Source organism: Silurus aristotelis, assembly GCF_946808225.1.
Source record: "Silurus aristotelis genome assembly, chromosome: 3".
NCBI classification, from domain to species: domain Eukaryota; kingdom Metazoa; phylum Chordata; class Actinopteri; order Siluriformes; family Siluridae; genus Silurus; species Silurus aristotelis.
This window is the reverse complement of record NC_139576.1, coordinates 31,592,415-31,604,053: the sequence shown is the minus strand read 5'-3', so window position 1 is coordinate 31,604,053 and position 11,639 is coordinate 31,592,415. Positions and strand designations below refer to the sequence as shown.

General features: G+C 40.2%; 1 protein-coding gene and 1 long non-coding RNA gene across 8 annotated transcripts; both read right to left on the bottom strand.

Annotated features, from left to right (window-relative positions):
• Window positions 1-1,162: 1,162 nt before the first annotated feature.
• LOC310724047 (uncharacterized protein) lies at window positions 1,163-8,089 on the bottom strand. 7 transcript variants are annotated; one of them, XR_014532890.1, is made up of 4 exons: window positions 8,030-8,089; window positions 5,984-6,110; window positions 2,317-2,416; window positions 1,163-2,112 (listed from the first exon to the last, which is right to left on the bottom strand). XR_014532890.1 is itself a non-coding variant. In XM_083537810.1 (3 exons), the coding sequence occupies exons 1-3, from the start codon at window positions 3,319-3,321 to the stop codon at window positions 2,028-2,030; spliced, it is 927 nt and encodes a 308-aa protein (XP_083393936.1). In that variant the 5' UTR covers window positions 3,322-3,747; the 3' UTR covers window positions 1,163-2,027. The 7 variants fall into 7 exon arrangements, 1 of the variants encoding a protein (XP_083393936.1); XR_014532891.1 differs by lacking the exon at window positions 8,030-8,089 and adding an exon at window positions 7,805-7,887; XR_014532892.1 differs by lacking the exons at window positions 2,317-2,416; window positions 8,030-8,089 and adding an exon at window positions 7,805-7,887.
• A 2,043-nt stretch (window positions 8,090-10,132) lies between these two features.
• LOC310723222 lies at window positions 10,133-10,707 on the bottom strand. Its single transcript, XR_014532614.1, has 3 exons — window positions 10,599-10,707; window positions 10,386-10,439; window positions 10,133-10,233 (listed from the first exon to the last, which is right to left on the bottom strand). It is a non-coding gene; the product is annotated as an uncharacterized lncRNA (long non-coding RNA).
• Window positions 10,708-11,639: the final 932 nt, after the last annotated feature.

Sequence of the window (11,639 nt, the reverse complement as noted above, 5' to 3'; positions counted from 1 at the left end):
TAGTTCTTTAGATCAACATATAAAACACTGTAATATATTATAGGGTTGTTTATCTGTTCTTATAACTTCATTGTCAGTAATTGTTCATCCATTTCTGATGGTTCTTTGTGTCCTTCAGTCTCCTGTCCTTCATCTTGCAGTTTGATCTCAATCATGACTCGTTTCTGTGTAACAGAATGCTGATGAACAGAGAAGCTTCATGTGTGTACATCTACATGTAGAGGAATGTATCTACCTTGATGTTATCTCTTTTTTGCATCTCCTCTCCTTCTGGTTCTGCTGGAGAATCTGCCTCAGAGCAGTTTCCATATCTGTAGGCTAAAGAGAACAGCAATAATCAACCCTGATAATGCTGTCCGATTTGTTGCAACTGCCTGAGATACTCTTACACACACTTCTGCAAGGATGAGCCCCATTTCGATTTTTCAATTGATCACTCTTCAATTTAGAAGACAGTCAGAGACACCGGTTGTCCCTGTATTCTGTCTTGTGCTGCTTGTTGAGGTGCAGCGACTCTCTCATTGAGGAATCTGGACTATTCTGCATCTGCTGTACTTGGCCTAAGACCCTGCATTTAAATAAAATCAAGTAAGATTTCACATTAAAAACAAGTGTTTACGTATTTTTTTAAGACCTTTTAGTCAAAAAAAGATTCAGACCTTCTCCATGGTTTAAGGAGGATTCTGGTCTCCTAATATACATGTAGGTTTAAATCCCACTTCTGAAATGACATTTTATTTTATCTGATTTATTTAATGTCCAAATATTCACATTTGTATCTGTAATATTAACTGGATGTGGGCATGATCTCAACTGTAAACACCTAAAAATGAAAGTTTTAAAATAAATGTAAAGGAATTAGAAATAAATGATGTTTGTGATCTGGCACACTTGATATTGGATAAAGTGTAAGAACTGCTCTCCAACTTCTACAGCTTCATATCTACAGTGGGGGAAATAATTATTCACTCCCCTGCTCATTTTATAAATGTTCCCTACTACAAATCCTGTAACACACTGTAAGGAAGTGTTTTATCCTCTGCCACTTGGGCAGGATTGCCTTCTGTCCCTGGACAGGATGCCTTTGAATTCAGCCTTTCCTCTCGATCTTTCCTCTCCTACAAGCGCTTTGGGAAGTCTCAATTAAACACACGAGTCAGTCTTTTATGGAGATGTTCCAAAGTTTATTGTCTCACACATGAAGATATACTTCCAAAGAGAAGGAGAAAAAGGGGTGGGCTGCCAGGTGTGTGTGTGTGTGTGTGTGTGTGTGTGTGTGTGTGTGTGTGTGTGTGTGTGTGTGTGTGTGTGAACAGAAGAGAAAGTTAGGAGAGACAACTCCACAAGGTTATGCTGAACCTGCAAAAGATAAGCCTAAAACAGAGATACAGAAACCACTGTGTGTGTACGAGCAAAGTAACACATGCATGCCACAAAAAGATCAGGGTATGGGGAACAGAAGCATACAAAAAGGTTATTCTAGAAGCATTCAACAAAATTACTATAACTACTAATGACAACAAGATACATATTAACAAATTGTAAACATAAAAACAGTTGAAGATAACTCCACATCTGGTCATGTTATTCGTTTAGCAGAAGCAACAAAACGCGGATTAGCCATACTAAAATGCGAGGGTGTTCTGGGTCAACCTAATCTGGGACTAGTGATCAAGAATATCTTACAATTCCCCCGTTTTATCCATGATAAATAAGAATGGATAAATCACAACTTAAACAATCAGACATGTCGCATAGGAATAGGATAATATTCAGAAACACGAGGGACAGGTTGCATGGACCTGCTGTGTGCTGACGGGCCGTCTAGTTGGCGTATTGCCAGAAGGTGGTGTTGTGTGGATGAGCCTGGGCGGGTATCCAAGCCCCAAGGCTGATCAGAAAGACAACCATACCGGTCACTGGTTGTGTCACTTCCCTGGATTGATGAGAGGTTGTTGTTCCGTTTCCCGTAGCTTTCCTTGACACGTCCTACAGTTGTAAGGATGTCTGAAGGGTCTGAGGAGTTGTCACCGGACCTCGATGAAAGATGACGGAGGGGAACAGGAACCATGTCTCCTAGAGAACTCATGGGGATGTCAAAAGGCTATGCTTCTGTAACATAAAGAAAAATAGTTATATACGCAGGGTACATGTAAACACACAGTTAAGAGGGATCCGCAGGTAATGGGAGACTTTTGTGTTTCGCTGCACTCTTAGTAATATTATTCTGGGCACAGATTAGACACCCAGACAAAATCGAGTCTATCATGCAGTTTAAGTTAGCTATACAAAAAAAAAAATCTGTTCATATCTTACTTCACGCAGTGAAATGGAAGGCATGAGCGACTGTACCAAAGGCCATCGGAGGCCACGTAGGCATTGTGTGATTGCCAAAAGGCAGAATCATTCGAGGTGGCTGAGGATTGGACAGATGGAAAATGTAAATCAGGAATGAGAGCGGAGGAAAGGAGGCAGGTGTTAATAGGAGCGCTAAGAGTGGGAAAAAACACCTGAGTTTGAGCCGCACTTTTTGCCACTCTGTCAGCCAAGGAATTACCTTTGGCTTCTACATTGTTGTCATAAGAATGGGCTTTTGTTTGTACAATGGCCAGTGTGCGAGGAAGACAGCAAGCAGTGATAAGGTCCTGAACTAAGGATTTCCCTTCAGCCGAGCGGAAACCACGGGATTGCCAGATGCGGCCAAAATCGTGCGCAATAACAAAGGCGTATCGGGAGTCAGTGTAGATCGTGACATCTTTTCCTTCAGAAAGGACACATGCACGAGTCAAGGCGAAGAGTTCAGCAGCCTGTGCTGAAGAAAAAGGCAAAGAGTAAGCTTCAACAGTGACATCAGGTAAGGAACAGAGAGTAACCACACAGAAATTTACCGAACATGAGCCATCCACAAAAAGTGACTCACCCCTCTCTAAAGGAGTGGAAGACAAATCTGGCCGTATACTAAGTGAGTGAATGACCTCAGAGCAGCAATCATGTGTGGTGTCGTGCAGTGTGTCGTCTTGTGCATTAGTCAAACGCATGACCTGAAGTGTCAAAAGAAGAGGTGGTGTTGATTTCCAAATTACTGGTCGAGCAAAGGATAGTTTCATAGCCGGATCTTCTCTGAGCTGTCATGTGTTGTGTGTGCAGGTTCTGAAGGACCTGTTTCACCTGATGTGGAGAGTGCAAGATCATAGGATGAGACAACACTAATTTTTCAGCGTCTTGGACCATCACAGCACAGGCAGCCACCATACGAAGACATGCAGGTAAACCCTGAGCCACGGTGTCAAGTGTTTTGGACAGGAACACACATGGTCTCATGCCCCCCCAATGCTCCTGCACCAACACAGCAGAGGCAGCTCCGTCTTGTTCACACGCATAAAGGTGAAAAACCTTATGATAGTTTGGAAGTCTGAGAGCAGGAGCTGACCGCACAGAGCTGACCGCACAGCCTCATACGCCTCAATCATCTCTGGTGTCCACGTTAGCTGGTGCTGCAAAGGATCATTGTATAAGATCGCAGAGCGGAGACGTTTGTCGTGGAATGAGCAGTCAGGTATCCATGGACGGCAGTAGTTAATCAGTCCCAGGAAAGCCATGAGAGCATGCTTTGTGGAGGGACGCCTTGTGTTAAGACTGACCTGTACACAATCTTTAGAGGGCCATTTGCTGCCTTGAGAGTGTTCGAACCCTAGGTATTTCACAGTGGTTCTACAAAACTAAAGTTTGGTTTTGGATACTTTGAATACTTTTCTTGCCAGATGATGCAGGAGGCACAGTGAGCCTTGTTCACAGAGGTCCTCGGAGACTGTGGAGATCAGGAGATCATCTGCATACTGTAAGACAACAGAGTCAGAGGGAAGGGCAAGATCACAGAGTGCGTCTCTTACCACAGCGGAAAAGACTGCCGGGGACTCAATGAATACTTGTAGCAGACGTGTCAAAGTGTACTGGCGCCCCCTGTGCGCGAAGGCAAAAAGAGGCTGCGTCTGCTCTTCTACAGGAACGCTGAAAAGGACAGAACACAAGTCAATCACCGAGAAGTGTGTATGATTTCATGGAATTGAAGCGATAATAGAGGCCACATCGGGCACAACAGGTGCAATAGGAACCACGACATCATTTATTTTCCTCAAGTCTTAAGTGAAGCACCAAGTGCCGTCCGGCTTAGGAACTGGGTTAACGGGTGTGTTGTAGGAACTCACACACGGCTTGATCACACCCTGTTGTAACAGAGAGGTCAGGATCTTGTCTATTCCCTGCAACTTTGATTCAGAGAGAGGATATTGTTTGAAAAATACAAGATGCAAATGTGTTAGTTTAGCTCATAAGGAGGTGAATGAACCAAGCCCACATCATCCTTATGCTCCGCCCAGAGGAGAAATGGCAAATTTTCCAGTGAAGAAGGGAGTGGTAATTTCTGTGCGTTAGAGAGAAAACAGTCGTTAATGTTCATGTTAGAAAGATATGACAGAGGAGCAGAATCAGGAACTGAAACCGTGAGTTTAGAGCCAAAAAAAGGTGAGAGAAATGTGCAGCCTACTCATGAGATCTCGGCCCAAGAGATTAAACGGACAATCAGGCATAAAAACAAAACGATGGTGGAGAAAAATACTTGTGTCGGAAGGACAGGTTACTACGATCGGTGAGCTGATACTTCAGGACTTTCTGTACCTCTTGATGACAGTTATGCATAAAAGTCGTGAGGAACAGAGGGTTACTGTCTGCGTCTTCTAACTCCATCCCTCCCAATAAAGTCCAAGTCTCCTTAAATCGGGTTAAAAATTCGGAAGTGGTTTCACCCTTCTCCTGTTTAGAGTCAGCTACTTGAGAGAGATCTCTATTGGCCTGCTGCTGCTGGAGTAGGAATTTGGTCAACTCCTTTTTTTAACTCTGAGAGAGCATCTCGCTCAGCCCAGTGATAATAATAGAAGTGGTTTTGCTCTTACTTTTTTCGACCCTTCCCCCTCGTCGAAGCGTTTTCTCGTCGTAACTGTCTCCTAGTACTGCATGAAGGATAAACCTATAGTCTGCGCCTGTCAAATGATTAGGGCAGGTAGAGCTCATTAGCATGTCAATGAAATGCAGGGGTTTAGATGGGGATGGAAGAACCCTGATAACGTCTCTAAGGTCCCCAATCGAGGGCGGATGTAATTTTGGGACCGCAGGCCGACTTTGACCATACGCATACCGCATTAGTGTGGGTTTTGGGCCAGGGAGGAGGATCGATCTTTGGGACCGAAGGAGACACTAACGTGCCATCCCGATCGGGTGGGGGTGGAGCATTTGGCTATAAAGGTGGTTTTGGCTTGGCTTCGGTTCTGGGCAGAGACTTAAGTTCTCTTTTTGAGTTCAGTATAGAGTGATATTTATCCCAGATTTGTTTCATTTCCACCCATTTTTGATAACTATCACCCAAGTAAGAATAATCCCAGTTAGGATCGCCCAAACCTTCATAAATTTGGGAATGTGCAGACTGAGATTTAAAAGTTCCACCACGAGGATAAGTCAGAAATTGAGGTTGTGATACAGTCCACCCTGCTAAATTGTCTAGCCAGGAGGTAGTATAAAAAGTGAGACCACAAGGATTCATCCAGTCCCGAGGGGCTTCCTCAGGATCTGTTTTAGGATATTTTTTCCAAGAATGACCCATAATCCAATATAGGTACAACTGTCTGACAATGTTAGATAAAAAGGTTGGAGGCCAGAGATCGAGATAGATAAACCGTTGAAAGTGTAGGCAAGCACCTCGTATTGTAAGCGAATTTGTTGTCGACGTTGTACCGTCGTGTAGCGCGCGCTGAACCGTCTCTGTAGTCACAGTAACTTGAGAAGTCAAATTCAAATTCGCTTACAACACGAGGTGCGTGCCTACACTGTTAACGGTACGACAAGATACCAAATCAGCACAACACGGATATCAGCATACGAGGTGAGTGCCTACACTGTTAACGGTATGACAGGATACCAAATCAGCACTTACCCGAATGCTGATATCCCGGACGAGCCCCCAAGAACTGTAAGGAAGTGTTTTATCCTCTGCCGCTTGGGCAGGATTCCCTTCTGTCACCTGGACAGGATACCCTTGAATTCAGCCTTTCCTCTCATCCCTACGTATATGGGGAAGTCTCAATTAAACACACGAGTCGGCTTTCAGAGAGAAGTTCAAAGGTTTATTGTCTCACACATGAAAATATACTTCCAAAGAGAAGGAGAAAAAGGGGGTGGGCTGCCAGGTGTGTGTGTGTGTGTGTGTGTGTGTGTGTGTGTGTGTGTGTGTGTGTGTGTGTGTGTGTGTGAGAACAGAAGAGAAAGTTAGGAGAGACAACTCCACAAGGTTATGCTGAACCTGCAAAAGATAAGCCTAAAACAGAAACACAGGAACCCTGTGTGTGTACGAGCAAAGTAACACATGCATGCCACAAAAAGATCAGGGTATGGTCAACAGAAGCATACAAAAAGGTTATTCTAGAAGCATACAAAAAAATTACTATAACTACTAATGACAAGATACATATTAACAAATTGTGAGAACATAAAAACGGTTGACGATAATAACTCCACATCTGGTCATGTTATTCGTTTAGCAAAAGCAACAAAACGCGGATTAGCCATACTAAAAGGTGACAGTTGGGGTTTTCTCACAGTGAAGCGTATGAAGAGAGGATAAAGACAAGAACTGAGTGTTCTGGGTCAACCTAATCTAGGACTAGTGATCAAGGATATATATACACACACACACACATACATACATACAAACTAAGTAATTACTTCTGCTACTACATGTCAGTGTTAAATAATGAAATACATTAAAAGGTAGTCCGGGTTAAATAATAAAATACATTAAAAGGTAGTCCGGGTTAAATAATAAAATACATTAAAAGGTAGTCCGGGTTAAATAATAAAATACATTAAAAGGTAGTCCGGGTTAAATAATGAACACATTAAAAGGTAGTCCCGGTTAATTAATGAACACAATAAAAGGTAGTCCGGGTTAAATAATGAACACAGTAAAAGGTAGTCCGGGTTAAATAATGAACACAGTAAAAGGTAGTCCGGGTTAAATAATGAACACATTAAAAGGTAGTCCGGGTTAAATAATGAACACATTAAAAGGTAGTCCCGGTTAATTAATGAACACATTAAAAGGTAGTCCCGGTTAATTAATGAACACAATAAAAGGTAGTCCGGGTTAAATAATGAACACAGTAAAAGGTAGTCCGGGTTAAATAATGAACACAGTAAAAGGTAGTCCGGGTTAAATAATGAACACATTAAAAGGTAGTCCAGGTTAAATAATGAACACATTAAAAGGTAGTCCGGGTCGGGGGATAGAGAGAGAATGTGAGAGCAGGTGATTATGAAGAGACGTGTATTGAGTCCCAACCCGGACCAAACTCAAATATTTCATACACTGTATTTATATAACGAGATCTGTACAGTTGACCCTATCATGGTAGTTGAAAAAAAAAATCACTCACTTAATTTGGGTTACATTGTAAAATGTAGTGTTGAAACATCATTTTGATCACAATACTGTCTCTTTTAATGTTTAATTCTTTAAGAATTTTATATTTATTTAATCTGGTCAATGCCGCAATGCATCACGGGAAGATATACTTCCGCAAACGTCTTCAAAAGTATAATAGGCTTCGATCTTGTTAAAAAAAACTTTCCTATAATAATACTACTGTATAAAAATAGAAACATGTTTAGAAACGTTGTTTGACAGTAAAACTTACAGACAAAACACGATGAATATTTACATATCAACATATTATTAACTTATAAACTTTTACTGCACCTCTCTGGATTCCGCTTCACAGCAACGCCATTTAGCCACGCCCACATCGCCCGGGCCGCTATTTAACAATGACACGTGACAAACCTTTTCCGCCGTTTTAAACCTATAGATGTATGTAACAGGTGTATAATTTACCCTGTTAAATTTACATGTCCTGTTTCAATTCATACACAATTGTTAATTTGTCTTGTTTATACTCATATCTGTGTTTATAAATGTGGTTACCTAAACAAAATGGGTGCTTCTCTTAAATGCCTTGATAATAGAAGCTGATGTCACTTCCTGTCCTGACTCCTCCTCTTCCCTTTCTGTATTGTAATCTCATTGGAGTGGTGAGTTTCTCCTAAATTTATAATAACCTGATTAAATTTTATATGAATTAATTTTATATTTATTTATTATTTATTGATATATTTTTGGTTGAAAGGAGCAGAAATAGAGGACAGGGTAGTGTGGAGGAGGATGATCCGCTGTGGCGCCCCCTAAAGGGAGCAGCCGAAATATTTTTTTGTATTTCTTCTCACTGAAGTTTCTGTGTGAGGTTTCTTTATCTATCTGTGTGAATATTTTACACTTTTTGTTTGTATTTTTATGAATGTGAGGGCACATGGTGATAAGTCTACCACACATTTATATTATAGAGAACAATAAGTGAAATATCACCACAGGGGCTGCTGATTTGTTGTGTGTTTATCAGAAGAAACATTAAATACTTCCAGTGAGCTGCAGTCTGCAGTCCCGTGTCTGATTTCACATCACACCACACAGAGTCAAGTATTTCAACTGGTGTCATCAATATTGATGAGCGATACCAATCATTTTCTTTTTAATCCGATACAGAGTACTTTCAAGACGAGTATCACCGATACGATACTTCTATGAAATATGTATAAAATGTTTTTAAATAAATAACTGTTAAAAAATGTCCAGTTGAAATATCTTCATATCTGAAACAATCTGTATGGTATAAAGTAAAACTCTCTGAAAAGATTCTACTAAAGAACTGAATCAATCCAGAAGATGGGGGTCGTGTCTGTGTTCCTCCTCTGCTCTCCTCAGCTGTACTCAGACATGCTCTATAGGGTGTTTTACTTTTAGATGCTTTGTTAAATTTGTGGTACATGAAGCTTCATCATTGTTAACTGGTGTGTAATAACTTCAGATTTTGCTTCTTTTTCTTTCAGCCATGATCTCAGCCATGCACTCGAATCCCCTTTTAAACCTGCGCTGCATCTGCTTTGACTGAGTGAGTGAACGCGGTCATGATAAGTGGTGATACAGCAGAAGATACAGTTTCCTATATTCCTATAGTATTATAAATATTTATATACTATATGGAATATCAATATTATCAAAATATCCTTAACTAACTTGTTTTAGAAATATTAAAGATATACAGATATAGAAAGCATCTTTATTATACAGAAATGCAGTATAACAGAGCGCATACAGATTCTTCTGCATTGTTTCCTTCCATTACAGTTTTTCAGGCGTTTTGAAATTAAGGCAAATTTGTACAAATTTTACAGGAAGGAAAATGCTAAAGTCTACATGGCTCATGTAAAATCTTAACAACTGTTTTAAACTGTTTGGACTGACATTTATATATAATATATATGGTATCTCACAAAAGTAAATACACCCCTTACATTTCAGCAGCCATTGTAATAGATTTTCTCAATGGACAATACTATAGAAATGAAACTTGGATATATTTAAGAGTAGTCTATGTGCAGCTTGTACAGCAGTACAGATTTACTGCCCTCTAAAAAATAACTCAACATACAGCCATTATTGTCAATATATCTGAAAACAAAAGTAAGTATAATTTGTATAGATTAAGTATATTTTGTGTGATCACCATTGTTATCTCACACTGCCTTAATCCTACTGGACATCGAATTCACCAGAGCTGCACAGGTTGTTGCAGGGATCCTCTTCTACTCCTCTATAATGACATCACAGAGCTGCTGTATGTTAGACACATGGTGCTTCTTCACTTTCCACTTTAGGATGCCCCACAGGTGCTCAATAGGGTTCAGGTCTGGAGACATACTTGCATGCTGGACACCATCTGAGCCAGACACGTTTCTCTTCATTTCAACAGACCACAGTGATTCAGTGAACTGTTTGCAGGGTTTTTTGTAAGCCAGCTGCAGAAGAGGCTTCGTCCTGTCTGTGTGTCTGTGTGTGTCTGAGTCTTAACCTGTGCAGCACCTGGGATCTGAAGTTTCAGGTGCCACCAACTAAACTCCCTGCAGTGGATCCAGTAGAATGGGGAGTAATACAATCAGAGACACAGGGTTTATTTACTTTTTTTTTATTTTTTTGTTTTTAAATATGATAAAATATATTAAAGAAATTATATTTTTGTGATATTTTTTATCATTAGGTGGTGGTGAAGGTTTGCAGGTGATCATTCACAGAATCTGAAAAACAACAAGAAGATCACACACTTTAACAGCAGGAACAAGACGCACACGATTGCATGTATAGTAGCTGAATGAGATTTAACACACTCGTTCACACACTCGTTCACAGTGTGGTTCTGTAACAGCATTTCCTTTCAAAAGATACTTACACATGTCTGGACTCTAATGTCTGATCCGAATGACCCTGACACGAATAACATTAACTGCAAAGAAAAAAAAAACAAACACATTTAACATGAGAAAAATTTATGAAATCCAACATGATTAAATTAAATTAAATTCACACACTCACTCACACACACTCGTTCACACACTTGTTCACCGTGGTTCTGTAACAGCATCTGCTTTGAAGAGAAACTTACTTCGGTCTGGATTCCGTTGACGTCCCATTATATTGTTGGGTATGATGGCATCCACATACACTCGGTTAATTCTGGGACCATCACCCCTTTCATTGTTAGTCCTTGTTTGTATCCTGAGAGAGAGAGAGAGAGAGAGAGAGAGAGAGAGAGAGAGAGAGAGAGAGAGAGAGAGAGAGAGAGAGAGAATAAGAACTTATAATACCCACGTACTCAACACATGCACACACACACACACACACACACACACACACACACACCTTTCCACTGAAGTGTTCCAGGGGCCGTCACCACATGGAGGAAGAGATTCCATTTGTCTGTTTATAACTGCAAAAATACAAAAACATCAAAACATTTAAAATTCTAACACTAAACATTTATCTATCTATCTATCTATATCTATCTGTCTGTCTGAACAATCCAGGTTTTGTTTAAAATTATAGCCAATCATCTGTAAGAAGGGGCGGGACAAATTATGTAGCGGCATATTGAGTGATGTCATCACCCGGCATGCCGCGCACGTAGTTTTTTTTTTCTTTGCATCCGCGCCTAAATTTATTTATTTATTTGTGTATTTTTATGTATTGATTAATTTTTTACGTAAACAACGCGAAAAATAAAATAAAATATCTTAAACGTTTTTTGCCTGTAAAGTTTAAATAACATTGGATTTTTTCCTTTCTTGAATTTTTTGGTGTATTTAAAATAATTTTCTGAGAAAAACAACAGACAATGTTGTAAAATTTGTCAAGAGAAATTATCCAGAAAAGGGGATACACACTGAAATGTACAGTATGAAATGTACTATATTACATGTTCAGTATGAGAGTGAAGAAAAGAGAGAACTTTACCTTTCGACGCGCTGCAGCAAAATGACAACTTTTCAGCTCGTGATTATTAGCCACTGGTTTGTTTACTACAGTTGCTAGGATACACACAAACAAAAAAACGTCCAGAGTGAGTTGATGAATTGCACAGTGGTCACGTGGTCGCTTCCTGCGCTCAACAAGGTCCGGTAATGACGTCAGTGGGTTTTTTTTGTTT